The sequence below is a fragment of the Mizuhopecten yessoensis genome, unplaced genomic scaffold (assembly GCF_002113885.1).
Source record: "Mizuhopecten yessoensis strain PY_sf001 unplaced genomic scaffold, ASM211388v2 scaffold2751, whole genome shotgun sequence".
In the NCBI taxonomy this organism is placed as follows: domain Eukaryota; kingdom Metazoa; phylum Mollusca; class Bivalvia; order Pectinida; family Pectinidae; genus Mizuhopecten; species Mizuhopecten yessoensis.
Window position 1 is genome coordinate 187,933 of NW_018404701.1, and position 20,215 is coordinate 208,147.

The 20,215-nt window shown below is 34.5% G+C and overlaps 1 protein-coding gene across 7 annotated transcripts in view; it reads left to right on the plus strand.

Annotated features, from left to right (window-relative positions):
- The window catches only part of LOC110446520 (guanine nucleotide exchange factor DBS-like), a 124,980-nt gene that overhangs the window by 57,730 nt on the left and 47,035 nt on the right, over nt 1–20,215 (plus strand). For all 7 annotated transcript variants that reach the window (XM_021491712.1, XM_021491706.1, XM_021491707.1 and 4 more), the window contains 6 exons: nt 3,642–3,732; nt 4,134–4,247; nt 6,530–6,646; nt 9,331–9,590; nt 10,627–10,741; nt 11,518–11,640. In XM_021491712.1, the coding sequence (XP_021347387.1) occupies nt 3,642–3,732; nt 4,134–4,247; nt 6,530–6,646; nt 9,331–9,590; nt 10,627–10,741; nt 11,518–11,640 (820 nt within the window). The remainder of the gene's footprint in view (nt 1–3,641; nt 3,733–4,133; nt 4,248–6,529; nt 6,647–9,330; nt 9,591–10,626; nt 10,742–11,517; nt 11,641–20,215) is intronic.

Here is a 20,215-nt window from a genome sequence, read left to right on the forward strand (position 1 = left end):
ATGTTCATGAATGTTCATGAATATTTCAAGCATTTTCAATTCATGAACTTAAAATGGGACGTTTTCTTCATGAACATTCATGAACATTCATGAATTGTTGCCATTTTTCATGAATGTTCATGAATTCATATATTCATGAATATTCATGATTTTATATTCATGAAAGTTCATGATTTTACATTCATGAATATTCATGAATTTATATTCATGATTTTCACATGCTTTCATGATTCATGAATTTTCATGAATATATTTTGCTCAAGATTATTCATGAAGTTTTAAGTTCATGAATTTCATGAAAATGTTCATGAACAAATCAAGAACATTCATGAATATTATTCATGAATATTTCATGAACTGTTCATGAATTTTCATGAATTATTCATAATCATTTCGCAGGGGGTGTATCATTTCAGCCATCGGTCATTACACAGTTATAACGATGCTCGGTCAGACCTCTACAGTGCATCAATTGTCTGTTGCCAACAGGCTTTGCTGCATTGTATGTTGAAAATTGTTCCAGTTTTGTTTTAAGGGAAAAAAATAAAAATATGTCTGTAGTCCTCGCAGTCTGTGTTTGTTTTCTGACCGGTAGACACAATCAATGTCACTTATGGCGAATATAGATTTTTCCTGTGGAATTGGCAAGAAAGAAAGTATCATATATTAGCATGTGTAATGAACAGAGATGTTTAATGCACACACACATATACAATGAGCTAAGGTATAATCCTGTATGGTTTGAAGGTCCTTTATTAAAATCTAAAAAAAAAATAAAAAAAAAAAAATTAATTCATTACGCATTTACCGGTATGTTAATATTTACTGTGTTACCCTAACTCATTCACCCCTGAAATTTCATAATGAACTATTCCAACATTTGAATTGGAGGAGTGTCTTCAGGAGTGAATGTTTTAAGGATCCCCTTAAGCTTACCATCTCAACACATTCATTACAATACACTGGATACTGTTTTTCAGCATTTTATGAAAAAAATGATAAAGATGAAATTAATAACAAAAATCAACATTCAATGTTCCGAGTGTAAAAACGTAATGGGCCACGGCCAGAAAAGGATTCAAACCCATGACCTCTGTTCATTATACCGCCACTCTAACCAAGAGAGTCTCTTTGTCATTGGTTGTACTCTGACCCAGTCACACTACTGTTGTATAATGTAAAGGAATTTAAGGGGAGGTTACTCTACAAAGAAAAGTTAAAGTGGAATTCTCTAGTGTTTTGCCTACAGTGTGACAGGGATCCTTAATCAAGTAACATACCACACATACACGTGCATTTTTCAGTATATTTCCTTCATTTTCATTTGTTAACTGACCTGAGTATATAGCGGATAGATCCAGACATATACAAAATATAGGTCTACAGGGCGTCGGCTATTGATTGGTGCAAATAACACCGAACATGACCTGCTCCATTCCGAAACACTGATTTTACCAGACAGCTTACACATATATATATAGATTTGGGTTCCCCGGCCATGCTGGTGAATATTTGCCAACAGCGTGCAGAAAGTAATTAATTATGTAAAAATAGGACAAAAGATTGTGTCCACTGAGGGAGAATTAATATAACGTGTATTGATTTTGGATATGTTTATATAAAATATTAATAATATATAATTTCCTTTGTAATTTGAACCATAGTACGGGTTTGTTGTGACTCGCAGAGTTTGACAGTGAATTACAACATCTACTTTCTGAGAGCATTAACTAGCAGGACCTTTCCTACTTATATAAAAAATATCAGGAGTGACGGCCATATTGTTACACTTTTGTTTACAGTTATCTCCCCTTCTTTAAAGAGGTGGCATACTGTTTTTGCTGTTCAAAAGAAGAGATGACCAGGCAACATGAAATAAATTTGCAGAGACTCCCCATTGGTGTTGTCTGGTCATCTTTTCTTTTGAATTGTGATTACTGTTATGGCCGCAGACTAGGGAATTCCATTTAGGAATACATCAACTGGGGTAGGCAGACCTTCACTGAATATCCACGATCAACGTTGGATCTTGTTTTCTCGTGTTTTTGTTGTGTTCACCTATTGACCCTTTCTCAAATGTTGACTTCTTGGACATTATTGCACACAGTTAAGCCTGCATTCAGAGATCATGGTTAAGAAGCCAATACAGTGGTCTCTTATTACAAGTGGTCTCTTAACATAGGTTCAGTTAATATAAATAGTCATCTTTTAATACAGGTGGTCTTTTAATAGAGGTGGTCTCTAATACAGGTTCAATTAACATGAATATACCTGTAATGGGGAGTTTTAAGTGTCATCTTTTAATACAGGTGGTCTTTTGATAGAGGTGGTCTCTAAATACAGGTTCAATTAACATAAATATAACTGAAATAAAAGTCGTCTTTAAATAGAGGTGGTCTCTTAATAAAGGTTCACTTAGCATCAATATACCTGAAATGGGGAGTTTTAAAAGCCATCTTTTAATACAGGTGGTCCTTTAATAGAGGTGGTCTCTTAATATAGTTTCAGTTAACATAAATATATATACCTGATATGGGGAGTTATAAAAGTCATCTTTTAATACAGGTGGTCTTTTGATAGAGGCGGTCTCTAAATACAGGTTCAATTAACATGAATATAACTGAAATAAAAGTCGTCTTTAAATAGAGGTGGTCTCTTAATAAAGTTCACTTAGCATCAATATACCTGAAATGGGGAGATTGAAAAGCCATCTTTTAAAACAGGTGGTCTTTTAATACAGGTTTTATACGTTAACATGAATAAAACTGCAATGGGGAGTTTTTGAAAGTGGGTCTTAACACAGGTGGTCTTTTAAAGAGGTGGTTTCACTAGCAGGTTTGACTGAACATTACATTTGGCATGTTGTACTCCATTTTAAAGGTTCTAGTTAAGTGAATTTCATGGGCTGCCAATCGGAGGTTTAGAGGTCAAGTGAAATTGTCGATTACCAAGATCACTTACAATTTAAATGGTGGTTGATAAGGGTGATTGATGGGATTAAACGTTGTAAGCAATATACATGTAGCTGATATTTATTGCTCGTAAATATTGAAATATGGATTGTAATGAAGTTTTCTCACGCAGTCATATCTAAACTTTATTGACACCATGATGTAACTATAGGTAACAAGTTTGTGGTTTCCTTCATAATAACAATAATTTGAGTTTCTTACATACCTCTTCATCACAACCAAGTGGTTCACAAATTATTATCCACGGTTATAGGGCCTTTGCAAACAGCCAATACCTTTTTCAACTCCCTCAGGGGAGCAGTGCTGCCATTTCGGCGCTCACAGCTAGGATTCTACAATTCTAGCACTGCACAACCACATACTAATTTACAGCTGAGTAGACTGGAACAAGCAGAGTAAAGTATCCTGCTCAAAGATACAACACAGTGCCGTTCCGTTCCGTGAACCCACAACCCTTCGGTCACGAGCCTGTCATCCTACCTCTAGACTACTGTGCCTCCTTTATTTCTGCCAAGAGCAGACAACACTCTCACTTAACTTGCATAAGTCCATTCACCCCTTAAGTCCCATTGAAACCTTACCAAATCAAAGACTGGGCAAGTCCACTTTGAAAATGTAGGGGTGAAAGAGTTAAACAATTTTCTGTAGTTTTCTTTGTGAATTTTGTAGACTCCACGAGACGGAGCTGGGGTTTGTGATCGTGTTGGACAGACGACAGGCTGGATGGAGTTCTGTCAAATCTCTTCTACTCAAGATGTCTGTGAGTAACTATTGTATACTGGGAAATGTTCACTGCAGTTAAATTTTCGACTTTTTCGCCCTCCGTAATGATGGCGAATTTATCATTACAACGAATAAAAATAAACAACAAAACGTGCATCGTGATTGAATGTGAAAGGCGAAATTTCTTGGTATGCAATAAAAGCACAATGAATCGGCACTGCAAAAATTCAAACTGTTGAATATTTCAATTTCTAATAAAACAATAATTTCTTATTTGCAATCTTAGAAACTCCTATAAGATATTGTTATAGACATCACCTAATGGTAAGTCTTTAAACGTTTTTCCATCTTATTGACTGCAGAATTTTGTACCAGATTTTATGACTTTTAAAAACAGAATCTAATTTGCTATAATGCTATATTATTTGTATGTTTCAGGACTTTTTTCCCAAGCACCTGCAGGTCGTCTTCTTGCTTCAACCGCACGGCTTCTTCCAGAGGGCGTTTGCTGACATGAGGTCAAAATTTGTCAAGGAAGAACTGGAGTTCAAGGTCAGTGAGTTGTTGCATTGGTAGTCCTAACCAGCTAATTGTGAGATTTCTGAGTGACTTTCCAAGCAATGAGTGAACAGTTTTCAACTGTATGAAATATTTTGTTGGAAATTGAATCATTTTGAAATCTGGCTTTGAAGATTGGCTCTCATAAAAAAAAAACCATTATCAGTAACAATAGCATCCTCGATATGTCATAGCAAAATTGAAGGCATGCGACTAGCTATTTCATTGGTCTTGGGTAAAAAAAACTGACCAATTGCTAAGCCACATGATACATGTCCTTTGAAGATGACATAAGAACGACACTGGACTTCAAAGCCAGTCAATTTTACTGTTACTCGACTGACAGATTCTTTTGATGTACATCGGAGAATCAAACTAGTGCATGCATGTTCTCATCTCATTCACAAGGTGGTGCACACCAAGCCTTCAATTTTGCTATGACATATTCCAGGGGTGTAGAGAGCGAAAGTGAGCGTAATCCCTGGAGTATGGAGGATGTTTAATATGGTTTCTTCATTCATAATTAATTTCTTTCAAATATTATATGTAAACTCTTTACTGCAGGTCTCAATAACAGCTAGATTACATTCATATTGAATTATAGAAATTTGTTTTGTGGTACAGGCTGAAATGTATAGCTGGTAATAATTTCTCGAAGGATTTTACCCTTTCACCCCTATGTAACTTGAGTAGACTTTACCTTGCATTGATCTGGATGAATCCATTATGGATTACAGTTGTAAAAGGGTTAATTTCGCTTTATCCGCAGTCACCAAAGATGGCATCAAATTAAATAACGAGAATATTGATACCATAAATTACAGATTAATTAGGACTTCAAATAGTTTAATATTGGAGTGGAATTTGATTTAATTAAAAAAAACAAAAAAAACAACCTGATAACTTAGATAAATGAAAACATAATATCTGAGCAAAATATATAAAACAGGCCCTTACAATATTAAGGAATATAACAGCTGCAAAATATTGGACAGAGGACCCTTAAAAGATAATAAATCATAACTTTGTACGCCCTGCTGTTTACACATTGTAGATATTACAACAGCTTAATCCTGTTACTTCAGTTTGCTCCCATCCATATTCAAAGAGTTTTCCAATTTTCTGCTGAATTATAGGAAACGGTTGAGAACGAATCAAATGCAGTCAAAACCCTCAGACAGTTAGTGCGCTGTAACCATGACAACGAAAATCAATATGGAAGGAGACATTCAATGATTTAGTTAAAGCTCCCCACAATTTGGAAAGCATACATCATTTCGCTATCCCATAATGTGACATTTATTGTGCTGATCCATGTTAACTATGCTGAGTCATGCAATCTGAAAAACTATAAAACGAAAAAGAAAAAAAAAGTGGAAGAAAAATATTGTGAAAAATTGTTAAGATAAATACAGAAATTTAAAGTTGCTTTCCCGTCCTTTTTGATTTCAAGGATCACTAAAAAGTAATTACATTCGTTCTGTAAGGCTCAGCTCTAGGACTCAATGTCAATCTTTTCCCATCTCAAGTTGTGAAATAAAAACATTTCGTTGCCATTTTAATGGGGTTGTTCTAGAGTTGTCGTCTCCCTTGGTAATAACACCAGCGGTACCAATCCTAACTTCTCCACTGTATCCCGTGGTTATACCACACATAAATAACGAACTGTAGGTGGAGAATATTATGTAATTGTATCCATTCCCCTAGGTAAGCATCATTTCTTGAAGACATTTTATTTTCATATTCAAAATCTTGTTTATTGTGTTTGAAATAAAAAAAAACTCAACAGATATTTAAATAAACCATTTCCAAGTTTCTTTCCAAAACAAAATCGGGCCCATTTAATTTCATGACACTTTTTTGCTCTGCTGCCAATTTGCAGCATTTTGGACAGATTCCGTGTTAGTCAAGTTGAAGATTTATCATCACAATTCCAATATATTTCTAATGATTCATAAATAAAACACAGCTTAGACATATAACTTGAACAATTTTATGAAATTTACAACTAATCTTCTAATGATGCTGATTTTATTCTGTTGCTAAAACAGGTAAATCAACACATATAAATGCCATTTATTGCCATTTTGGAAGACATTCGAGAATTTGAAATTTGAAATTGTCAATTCAAAATTGAATATCCTCATAAAAATATATTATTGATGTGGTATGTAAATTGTATATAGTTGAATTTTTTAATTGTAATTCAAAAATTTCAAATAGGGTTTGATAAGTTTTTGTTGTTGTTGATGTGTATGATTGGTTGATTTAACCAGGTTGTGATGTGTAACGACCCAAACCAGATGTTTGAATACATTGACCCCAGTCAGCTGACCAAAGAGGTCGGAGGTCAGTTGGAATACGACGCCAATGAATGGACTCAACATCGAGCTGTAAGTTACAGGACATTGTGTTTATATAACGGGATGTGTACATTTAATTTGATTAACTCACTCACCCCTGAAGTTTCATAATGAACTATTCCAACCTTTGATTTGGAAGAGTTCAAGTCACTTTTTGAGGGCGTAATTCATATACTCATGACTTTCACCTTCAATTGCCAAATTTTCTATGAGAGTACCTCTTAGAATGGCAGAGAATCTTGTACTGAAGTCCAGATTTACAGAGTGATGGCCCCTTGTTCTCCTTGCATTGTGTTTTCAGGTCATTTTTCATATACTCTGTTACATGTACCTATGAATGCTAAATTTTGTGTGTGAATACATTTATGTATATCTTTGGATTGCAAAGCACTATGTAGGGAATTTGGTTTCGTGTCCAACTATTTACAGAGTGATAGGCCGTTCTTTGTCACGCATAATTGTTTTAATATATTTTTTTTATATTTTTCTCTCACCTACAATTGCCAAATTCTTTATTGATATTGGGATGGCAAATGGTCCTGTACTAAAATCTCCTGCTCCCCTGTTTATAGAGTTATGGTCCTTGTTTAGCTTGCATCATACTTCAGGGCATATATCATATACTTTGTCACCCACAATCGCCAACATTTTGTAATCAAGAACCTGACTTGAGATAGCAGAGTGATGTTTACCGAAATAGTCTTTAACTCATTCACCCCTGAAGTCACATTTGAACTCTTCCAATTCAAATTCAAAGGTTGGAATAGTTCATTATGAAATTTCAGGAGTGAAGGAGTTAAAAAGTACTAGTGGTCATGTACATTGTATGTACATCACTACACGTACGTGTGAAGTCTAACATCGCTCACTGTGACTGTTACACTGTTTTTGAGGCACCGGTCTTGGGTTTCCTGAGTGCATATGTCTGTCACGGGAAGAAATCAATACAGGCAGCTTGGAGATTTTCCATTGAGAACAAACACAAAACCTCTCCAAGTTTATATTATGTGATAAAATACCAGTTTAGTTCATCAGAACATAAATCTATGGGAAAGTAAAATAAAGGTCATAATTCATGTTTTAAATTATAAATTTTCTATATTTTATCGAGAAAATGGATATAGCAGTTTATCAGGTAAAAATTATTAAGATCTGTCGATAACGTTTGTGTAAAGTTGATTGATGCGAATAAAAATGCTGATACAGTGACATAACTTTAATTAAAATTACCGAAAGAAACGCTATAAGAGACTATAGGTATCTAGAGCCGAAATGTGGCGGTATTACAGCGACAGTCATTAAACTGCTTCCCATGCAGCACCCCCGCCGTGAGAGACACAATCAATACATTGTTAATTGTGTTGGATCTTAAATAACGCTATAAGAAAATAATGATGCTTTACTTGTGTCTGACATCGTTGTAAAATGTCAATTACTTCCACGACAGCTAATTTTATTGTTGATTCTTTCTAATTCGTCTTAAGCTGCGTAATATTAAAATGCTGGGGTCTATAATTACATGTTTTGATCACCTTAGTAATAATTTCATTTCAACAAATTTTATTGAAAGACTATAATTAAGCTGTACATGGAAGGGATCAACAGGCAGATGTCAAAGAAACTAAATTGTTCATGTTTGATATTAACAGCTTTGACATGAATTATACTAGCCCCAGTCAAATGATTAGTAAAATTGTAGACCCCTGTCTAATGTCAGTAGTTCCAATGGCAAACGTAGTGAGTGGGTAAGGGGCATAACTCTGCCGTTCCTATCCCATAAAATTTACTTGGCTATATTTAAGAATGAGGGTATCACCGTGACACAATGTCTCTCAAAACAATTGATATTTTCATATGACACGGTAGATAAAATAGACCTAGCACAGCACAATGAATCAGTAAAATATATACATATTAGAAATTGGGGAAAAAAACGGTAACATTGTTCAAAAGTAATGAATTGCATACTGAGCTTTTTTTTAATCACTTTAAGACAATTAACTCAACACAGGTAACAAGAATATCAATACACAACTGTACATTAAATTAAAGAGATTAAACAAAAATTATATATCAATTTGTTTTAAATTTGATTAATAGTCAAAATATGTAATGATCGATATATCAATATTTTAATCACATGTATTACAAATATATTTATGTTGCAATATTTCCAATCAAATTCAATATTTCTAAGATGAAAAAAAATATTTGTATTTTGGTGCATAGAATCAGTTTCAAGATTTTTAAGTACATAATTATCCTTGATAATCCAGGGGAAATGCTCACATTCGCTTTCTGCACCCCTGGAATATATGTCTTAGCGAAATTGAAGGCACACAACTATCTATTTGACTGGTGTCAGGTAAAAATACCTGACCAATAGTTAGGCTGATGTCCTTTGAAGATTACAGAAGAGAGACACTCGACTTCAAAGGTAGTAAATTTTACTTTTATGTGACCGTTTTTTACGTACATCAAAGGATCAAACTAGTCTTCTCCTCTCATCCCCTAGGTGTTGCACACTTAGCCTTCAATTTTGCTATGACATATTCCAGGGGTGTAGAGACAGAAAGTGGGTGTAACCCCTGGACTATCGAAGATGGTACATAAGTAATCAGATATAAACATAAAGAATTAGCCTTATGATAATTCTATTACTTTTCATCAAGTATGAAAGTAGATGCAACCTTTAAGTATAATTATATTTTTAGGCTGTTGAAAAGTTCTCCACGAATACCGAGAAAATCGCGACTGCCATTGCTGTTCTTGTGAAGAAATTCCAGGAGATGGAGGTTCCAAACGACGTGAAAGGAACGGAAGCACTCATCCACGACCACATAATGGGTCGGAAAGAAATCATCAATGACCTCATGTCCTCTGATGATCATGGCAAGACCATACTGAGTTGTATAAAGGGAGACAACCCACGCACGCCGATGATACATCAAACTCACGTTCTCAATCTAGAGAGGTAAGTTAACTGTTTTCTATTCCACTTTTTTTACAATGTTTTTGTGAATGTTTAACGGGATTTTACAAATCGTACCTCTTCTATTAAGTTATCCAAGTAAAACACAAACAAATTATTAATAACTGTATCAGCTTAAATTTATCACTGTCAAACTTGCCAACTCTTCCTATTTAGGAGGGAGAGTCCCAATTTTGAACCCTTATATTCAGTATTTTAACCAGTGAATTTGCTAAACTGTTTCTATATTCTGAGATCTAATGATCTCATTTGAAAGAACAACTCAAATTATGTAATTTTAAAGGGTTATTTTGTCTCTAGGGGGTATATACACACACTTTATATAGGTTTCAATTTTGAGAATGCAGAATATCTCCCCCATGGAAATTTCGAAAAGTAGGCAAGCATGCACTTTGTCAGCCCAGATGGAGGCTATTATTTCCTGAAATATGACATGGTGATACACTGTGAAATGTGAAATGTAGATGTGCTAAAGGGATTTAAAAAAATAATCTTAGTCAAGGTCATGGTCACTGTTACTAAAAATAGATAAGTGGTGGGGGCATTCCAAAAGACTAATTTTTTTTAGTTGACATCACAATTAAGACCAGATTAGACAGTAGACATGATATTAAATACGTTCTGAAAATCTTCTGGTCCATAAATACAAGATCATGTACCTTTTCTCAAGAGAAAGACAACAGTATAATAACTGCAGGAACAGTCCATAGTGAGTAGCATTGTTAACTCATTCACCCCTGAAAACACATTTGAACGCTTCCAGTTCAAAGGTTGAAATAGTTCATTATGAAATTTCAGGGGTTAATGAGTTATTAATCTATACTCATCAGTAATTGTCCCGTCATCCAGCAAGTGTTCGGCGCACAGGTTGCCACTTGTTTGCACAAAATTGGTCCCAGTCATTAATCCAGCAGCTGTATCACAATCAATGTAATTATGTGTGGCACAAATGGGGTAAGATTATCAGTTATCAATATCAGTTTGTTGACAATAATTACGATATTTCGTTTATTTTCAGACTACTGATGCAGCTAGAAGAGACAAAATCAAACTTTGAGAGATTCTGGGAGGTTCACGAAAAACGTTTAAAACAGTCGCTACAGCTGCGACAGTTTGAAGAAGAATTCAAACTGGTACGAATATTTTATCTTTTTATTTTTTTCAAATCGCAAGCATTGTACAAATAAGTTGATTGGAGTACAATTTTGACAAGATCAATGGGAAAGTTTTATTGTTGGTGGTAATAAATATGAAATAAGTTGTGTATGTGTTGAATATAAGTATTATAACTACATCCTTAATTGCCCATCAACACAAAAGGTTGATATAGTCAATATATGTGGTCTTTAAAACTTAAATTGAGAAACACCGATCGTGAATGAGCAAAAAGATAGTTATGCGTCAGTATATACAGTAAAACCTTGTTATACTGCCACCAATTGTCCAGAGAAATGTTGGCATTGTAAAGAGGGTTGAAGATAAAATGAAGGTTATAGTGTATAAATGAACTCTTAATTAAGAAAACAAGAAAGAGGGACATTGAAATACTTTGGCAGTAAACAAGGTGCCAAATGAAACAAGGGGCATTATATCAAGGTTTTACTGAATATATTACTAGTCATTAGTATATTTTTGCTAATTCTGGATAAAGGTGTCTTTTATCATCAAACCAGCTTTCTTGTCCTTTCAGATTGCTACTTTCACTCTACATATTGGTTTACCTCTTAAATATTCCAAAATTTTATAAGATCTTCTTGATAATAATACTGTGATTTACCAGGGTAGTTGTGTTTTATTCTTTCGATGAAATATCTGCTTTCCACATCTCGCAACTTAATATAGGCTATAACACTGGAGAGAGTGTGCTGGACTTTCTAGTGTTTAATTGCGTTGTTTTCTTGATTCACAGTTCCAGTACAGCTACGATCATCGGATGGAGGAGCTAGAAAAGGCAATGTCAGATATAGGGGCGACAGTACAACACGTGGAGACCCTCATCCAGAACTTCCATACCTTTGAAGAGCAGGCCAAGGTAGGGTACTCTCATCTTTTGGATCAAACCTCTTTATTTCAGTTACTCATGATTTCACTGTGTTTATTCATGTCACAGTGGTGAACCATCTAGTGGTTTGTTTCTTGGACGCAGCTGGGGGGATTTTCTTTTCAACTCAATCCGTGGAGCACTACCCATAGTAGTCCTGGGTTGTGATGCCTCACTCAGGCAGAGTTTTTGGGGAAATGTGATCACAGTTGTATCGAAGATGTTCCATCATCGAGTATAATGATACATTTGTTACACAGGGAAAAACTCAACCTGCTTCATTCCAATGCATGATTGTAGATGGGTGACTAATGCAGGTGTTTTTTTTCGCAGAAACTCCTAGAAGTGTGCTTCCAGCGTCTGTTTCGATTCAGAACAATGAAGAAACGTGAATTGTTATACTTCACTCACTGCTCCTCTTGAAATCTCTGGGGGTTTTCTTTTGGCGTTGTTTCTGTTTCATAATTAACTCTTCGATCTGTTGTCAGAATGAAATGACTAAGTCAAGGGTGAGAAATTACTATTTTCACGTTTTCATATGACATTTCCATGTGGTGGTCATTTTAATGGTCCCGTCATTAGTGGTGTGACACCATGATTTTCTGACCCATCATTTGTGAGGGACACAATGGAAACTCAAACAAACAAACAAAACAAAATAGAAAGTCTAAAGTGTTGACCCTTCTGACAGAAATTTAGACTAAATAGACTGATTGAAGAGAGGTAAATTATAGAAAATCTCTTTATCCTTTCTGTTAAGGGAAATAGTACTTGAGATTCTCAAATACTATTTCCCTTTGCAGAAAGGATAAAATTCCCACCGACTCCCCACCTGTAACCCCATTATGAAGTTTGATTCATTATCAACTTTTTGAAATTTCCATTGGGGAGATTACGCATGCTAGGAATTAGAAGTGTAAATAAAATGTGTGTTATAAATTACACCCTAGGGAAAAAACAACACTTAAAAAGGGCATCTTTGAGTTGTTCTTCCAGATGAAATCATCAGATCATCAGAAAATAGGAACAGTTTAGCAAATTCTCTGGGTATGAAAATGCTCAATTTTAGGGTCCAAAATCGGGAGTCTCCCTCAAATATAGGATCATATATACTATAGACAAAAAAATTGAAATAATGCATGAAATTCAAGCAACTCTTCTTTATGTTGGTATCAACACATGCATCTTTGTATTAAAATAAATTTTGTAGACAAAACATTCAAGTTTTGGTACTGGCTAACAGTTAGTTAGTAAAACTGCCACAAGCATCCCCTGCTCCAATTTCGTAAATGTTGTCGGATTCTTATACAATGTACATTGTTACCAGTTAATTCTGACCCAACAAAACTAAGTTAATCTACATAATGGGCGCAGTATTGATTAATTTACTTGGTAACATGACTATACAAGATTAATACGTTATTTGTGGTTGCCGTAATGCCTTGGGTAATTGGCTGTGTTCCGATAAAAAAAATATTGCGGAAACCACAGATAGTTGACGGCCCTGTTGGATAAGGTAATGATGATGGCTGTGTAAATGGTTCGTACACTTGTCAATAATTGTGACATTTGATATAATTTGTAGAAATTGTTTTCCAATAGATACTAGGGATGAGTTGGTACAAATATTTGTTCTTAGAAAGAGAGAAAAGTTGAAAATATCTTTTGTAACACAGAAATGAAAAAGTGTTTTTTGACTTAAGAAATAGCTTTTCTCATACATTTTCACAATTTGCACTATTGTGTCTCCATTGCTTTCAGTTTTGTCAGTTTGGTTTAGTTTAGTTTGTTTGTGTTTAAGTATGTCCTATTAACAGCTATGGTCGTTTAAGGACGTGCTAGGTTTTGGTGGTGGAGGAAAATCGGAGTTCCCGGAGATAAACCACCGATCGACAGCCAGTACCTGGTGACTTTCCCACGTGGGTCTCGAACCCGTGACCCAGCGGTAGAGGGCTAGTGGTAGCAGAATGTCAGAAGCCTTAATCACCACTTTGCCAATGCAGCCCCTTTGTCACCTGAAACCCTAGCTTTATGGAAGTTATTCTTTCCATTGGTTCAAAACATTTATGTCCAGATCATTAGATAACTTCAGAACTGCTGAAGCCTACTTCAGAAGTTTAGCAGGATATGTCTCATTCTTCATCTTTCAGTGATTTAAGGGTGTATGTTATCTTACTGTAGCCATCTGTTTCTCCATTAAAGAAGGGCTTTACCTTTAAAGAAAGAAGAAAATAATTCTGAATAGTTATTTGGACTGGATTATAGTTGACATTTTTGAAAGGAAGACAATAATAAATACATCTAATTCGCTCTCAGATAATTTTAAAGACTAATCTGTGAATAAAGGGGAGATAAATCTTAACGCAGATGGTACAAGTGTAAGGTGTAACATATACCCTTAACTCAAATAAAATACAAGCTCTAATGTACCTCAATTTAATGTAATGTACATGTACCATGAAAAGATGTTTTTTCTTCTGATAGAAAAATAAGGGTCATGAAATGATCTGATAAAATTGATAAAAAACGTTTTTATGGTCTGATTAGAATCAGCTTCTACCTTTTACAGTAAAAATAACTATGACGAAATCATTTGTCAAAAATAACTGAATGTATGCGTCATACCTCAAACATAGCTGAAGTAATTTTGATACAATTGAACAGTCAGCACTGATCCAGAATTCTAAACAATTTGCTAGAAACTTAACACTCACGTTTAAAAAGTTAAAATGTTTCGAAACCTAAATGAGCTCTTCAAAATATAGGAAAACCATTGTTTTGCTTTTCATATCAACACAAGCTGCATGACTGAAGAAAAAAAATCAATTGTACTCAAGTTTATCCAACCGGTATAAGCGTAACTTCAAAATCAACCAATTATATATTTTCTTTCTTCCTTAAACGAAAATCAATTACTCGTTCGAAAGGTGATTACGGTAAATGTCCTGGACAAAAAAGGTAAAAAAAATATCTAATTAAAATACATGATGAATTACTGTGTTTTTACAAACAGTAAGTAAAGACGAAGTAGGTGTTTATTGTTATATAGGGGTTTTGTTATCATGTTAAGATATTTATGTAGCATATATAAGGTACTTCCTACCTCCCAAGATGATGATGAATAATTAAAAACCATCAATATTTGAGCATGTTTACCGTTTAATGACACTTGTGGCTATAGCCTATACCGGGTTTGCTTTGTGAAATATCACAGTGGAGAAATGATAGGTACGAAGATGTTGTTTTGGCCTCTTATTGATAGTGTAGGGTGTTCGACTAAGATAAGTGTAGTTGTACCAGCTTCGTTCTTTGTCTACGGCGTGGCTCACATCGTCGATCTTCGATTATTTCTCAGGTAATGACTTTGACGATATTTAATATATATATACAGTCACGGATGTTCCTGGTCGACCGCCATTGGTTATTGAGAAAAGGATTTTGTTTAAGACAGTTTTTAACTCCATGTGGGATTAAGCAGGAACGGGAAACTTGAAATCCTTTGTGTACATGCAGTTATCTCAAGAGGTGTCTTCATTTGGCAGGACAGTGTTATTTACAAATTTGGATACTAAAGTTGGTTTTGCAGTAATATTGCACGTGTGACTCAGTGAACTAAAAGTGTCTGACCAACCATCATAAGTCAGAAAAAATGACAAGTTAAATTTGATTTCCTAAATGGGTATCGGTGTTTAAAATTTTACAATAGATTCCTTTTTTTTTTCATAGGATTTTTTTTCTATATTACTTTTACCAACACAGCAAAAAAATCTTACGGGGGGGAAAAAGAGGAAAATTTTGCTTTTAGATTCATAGTTCTGTTAAATTTGTCCAAACTTTTTTATTTTGAAGACAGTGTAGATTTACTGTAATAGTCACGCAAATACAGAAAAATGTTGGACTAAATGCAGTGTTTAAGTGGATTTTAAAGTTAATGGCTCATATTGAAGTTGGAAGTTAATAGCTGCATAATGTGAAATCAACAAATTGAAATGAAATTGATTTGACATACGTGTATAGTGGATATTTCGAAATGCACAGAACACTAATTGAATTCAGATATAAGTGAAATGCAGTGACTTTATTAGCAGCACTCCATTCAAACATGACATCAATTACCGAAATGTATTGGCTATAATACCTAGTCTGTCGTGTATAGTCCGTTTGACCTGGTCGTTTAAGCTGGAGGCTTGTCACAGCTTTCCACATGTATATAACACATACCTACCAAAAGTGCTTTATGACAGAAAAATGTCACCCCAGGCCATAGGACTTTATAACTGAAAGACTCGGCTGTTTTATGATTTCTTGACATGTGAACGGTTTTCGTGAAATTCCAACGGGAGAATAACCCATAATATACTCTATCCATGAGAGGTCAGTCCGCTGTCCAAAGTGGAAGGCGGTCAAGGCACCTGGGACTATTTCAAAATTACATCAGTGATTGGACATAATAGAGATTTAAATTGGATTTTTGTAATACTGGACTTTGATATTTACGGGACACCGATGGGTTAAATTGTTTACACATTTAAACAGGTGTCGGAAGATGAAATCAAACATTTCAAAGGGTGTCAATAACAAAATTAATGGACCTTTAATGGAAATTAGTAATCAATCATCTGAACAGATACTAATGGATGAAGCATTTTTCAATTTGTAGTTTTTCCTATTTAGCTGGAGATATTGCAGATGTTTAAGGAATTTGAAGATGTTTAAGTGATATGAAAATCAGTTGAAGGATTATGCTAATTCAGATCTTCGAGAAGACATTTCAAGGAATACAAGATCAAGAACATAGGAGGATTAAAGAAATAAGAACTTCAAGGAACAAAAGATCTTCAAGGAATAAATAAGGATTAAACAAATAAGATCTTTAAGGAACAAAAGATCTTCAAGGAATAAAGAAGGATTGATTATTCCTTCAAGGCACAGAAGATCTTGAAGGAATATAGAAGGATTAAACAAATCAGATCTTCAAGGAACATAAAAATATTTCATGCATACAAAGAGGTTTATGGATGTTGTGAAGCTTTGAAGATCTGAAACCGTTCCAGGAATTGGACCAAAGGTTTAGGTAATGGGTAATTATAAATTAATGCAACAGACTACATAATGGTTACTGATGATTGATGGTAGCCTCAGGTGTCAACGAGAAGAGTTTCGCGACAAGACATATACACCTGTGTCAGGTAAATCTACTTGAGTATGTATTACACATGTACCTGACGATTCCTAATTAGATTCTGCTAACGAGACATTGACATTGTATCGCAAAAAAATTGCGATGTGTTAAAACTGTTTCCTTCATGGACAATATCCCATCACGAAATCTATTACGTTTTGAATATTTAATTTTTGCATTTTTTTTTGTGTCGGTGCTAATCAATGTTCTGTGACGTCGTAAAACATTATCATCGTGTGAATCTGAGTGCAGGCAGAACGGAAGTAGACAGGGATTGTTTTTGAAGCAGCTGGATTCAATACGGATATTGTCCTAATTGAACTCCAAAATAGAATGTAAGATTCTTAGGCTGCGTTGGATTAACAGATGTCTAAGAGGATTAAATATTCCGAAATGAAATGAAGAGGATTAATTACCACACAGCGAACATGTGCAACATACATGCAGTAATATATTACAGCTTCTAGCATTTGGCTATAAATAGATTTTAAGGACTATACTTAGCAGTGGAAGAAAATCATTCTTTTTGTTCGATTACAGTTAGATTTCTTACTGAAGAATCAACTTATCCTAAGATATGAATATATTCCGAATTACAAAACACTTGTTGGAAAATTCAAAAACCTTCGTGTGGTATCATCTGTTGAACTGGACAGCTGTAATATTCGGAGTCTGTTGACAGACTATATATACTGAAGAAAGATTTATAGGGGACATTTAGCACATGGATGTTGTGGATTTTAAGTCTCATTGAGCCAGTTGATTTGGGATCAGAAGATTTATTTCATTACATCAGACAAAACTTGGTCAAGCGTCAGAAGTGGATGAATTACGTAAAATAAATCCAAATTGACTCTATATTAACACTTCAACGGGACCTCATTTTGAACAAAACAACTCGAACTTTTAAGTGAAAATTACATAAACTGTTGGAAAATGTAAAAGCAAAGGGAGTTAATTTAGATACAAAAACAAACTTTACCTACCCGAGACTGTAACACCTAAGGAAAACTGTGATTTCTGATGAGAGCGCTATAGATTGTGTGAGAACGTGAAATCTTCAGGAGGTTTTGTCTAAGGGAGGAGCTTGGTAGTGTTGATATTGTATCTTACTGGATTACGTTAATACCTATGAAACGACGTGAGTACTGTTGGTCTAGTGGAACCATTTTAAAAGTGTTCGGATCAGGATCAGGATCAAGTTAACAAACCTAATTAAACTACAGTCACGTTGGTTTAACAATAAATGGCAGTGAAAATACGATCTACTCAATGTAAGTGTTTTTAATACAAACAAGCTTATCTACTAAAAACATACGTGAACCGACCTAAATTTTGTGTGTATGCATTCAAATTAATGGTAAACTACACTGAAATATATATATACACAGATTAAAAAGGTTTTTCGCTAACATGTATTAATGAAGTTCCTGGAGGCAAAATTTGTGTACCAATCTTTCAAATGTCAGTTGAATCAAGGTCTTAATTTTTCTCATCCTTGATCTTTGTGACAGAGCTAAGGATATGAACATCGGGTGTGATGAACATTTTTCCTTTCTGGCAAAACCAGAAAAATTAAACAAGACTGTGGAAGGATTTCTGAAATTTTTCCTTTTTACGGGCAAAATTGGAACAAATCAATGACTTTGTGGAACAAATATGCCAGGTGTTTATAGAAAACATTCCCAGCGCATGTGGAAATCAAATTTTGATTTTTGAAAGGATTTACTCTTTCAAAAATAATGTTACTGGACAAGAAGTGAAGTCGAAAAGATTTCCTGATTATGTGTTGCCATGGAATACAGTTTTGATGATGTCATAAACAAATTTTATAAGGTCAAGGGCTTGGGAAACAAACTTTGGACAAGTTTTCAGAACACTGTGCCAAAAATGTCTTCATTGAAGTTGAGATTAGGATTCTAATTCTTTAATGGGATTAAGAAAAAGTGTTTGATTTATTGATATGACTGGTGTGTTTTATTGTTTAATTTAAGAATCGGAGATTAACATTTCAATGCATCTTAATCTTCAAAATGTTTGAACATTATGGATACCGATGAATCATCGATGTTGTGAGTTTCAAAAACCATGACTTGATCATATATTGGATGTTCATCCTGGTACTTTAATTGTGAACATGATGTGAATTGAAGGAAGAATTTGTAAATTTTGGATGTCGGAGATAATTTCTGAATATTGGATTATTAATATTGAATTCTGTCATTGTGGCTGATCCACCATCTTGTTTCCGAGATGGAGGACGATGAGGAAATATACGCAGGACTTGCTTATGATGGGAGAATTGTATTTCATGTGTGTCCCGATTCTAATGGAAATAGTGTTACAAAGATTGTGGTAAGTAAAAATTTAAAGTCGCAAAAGTAGTTTGACAGGTTTCGAATATTTTGTAATTTTGTCTTGCCATGAACTACATTTTCATCTGACCGACCTCGGCTATCATTCATGAGGTCAAACTGGTTTGACAGCTAGCATTTGAACCCCAATGTTGGTAGGCGTGGGTATATTTACCTCTCTGTATTTTGAGATTTGAAAGTAAAAAAATGCAGACATGACTTCCTCAAATATCCAAATACAGAGGTATATCTTCTACACATATTATCAAAATATTTCTCAAAATATATATTTGGATCAAATCTCAATATAAATACCATGTTTATCCGCAAATATGAACCCCCACCCCTTAATGAAAAAAGATTGACCAAAAATTGGGAAGGGCTTATTTGATAATATCCCAAAAAGAAGGTCAAGTTTTTGTTATGGACAGAGAAATAGCTTGGTATTATGTGGCAAGAAAATTACCTCCAAGACAAGACATATTTCTAAATGACTTGGTCACAAATTTTGGCAACAATTTTATAACTTTACCACATGGTTGTGTTGTATAGAGAGATGAAAGATCAGTAGACCGACCCTGAGCTATTTGCTGATCAATTATTTATGGTTTTGTGTGGATATATCTGCCTCAATGTGGCAGTCACTCTTAAAAATCAGCAATAAAAAGCTTATAGTACATAAAACCTTGTATTGTGATGCCAATCAACTTTTACCCAGAAGCAATAATTACCATGTTAAGGTAAAGAGTACCACTGCATTCATTCAGTCGCAAAGAAGAGTTCCACTCAGGAGATTTTTTTACTTGGAGTAATCTCCCTTCTTTATAGAAAATGAAGCAACCAAAAGGAGTTTTCCTCGTTTAGAGTAACTTCCCCTGTGAAAGTTTTCATATGCTTCGTAGTCCAAATATTTTGACATCAAAGTTATAATTCCTTTAAGGCATTATTGATTAAGTGTAGGCTTTGCGATGTAAAGGTCCTGACTTCGACCCCTGCAGTTTTCTATTTTCTTTTTATTATTTATATTTTG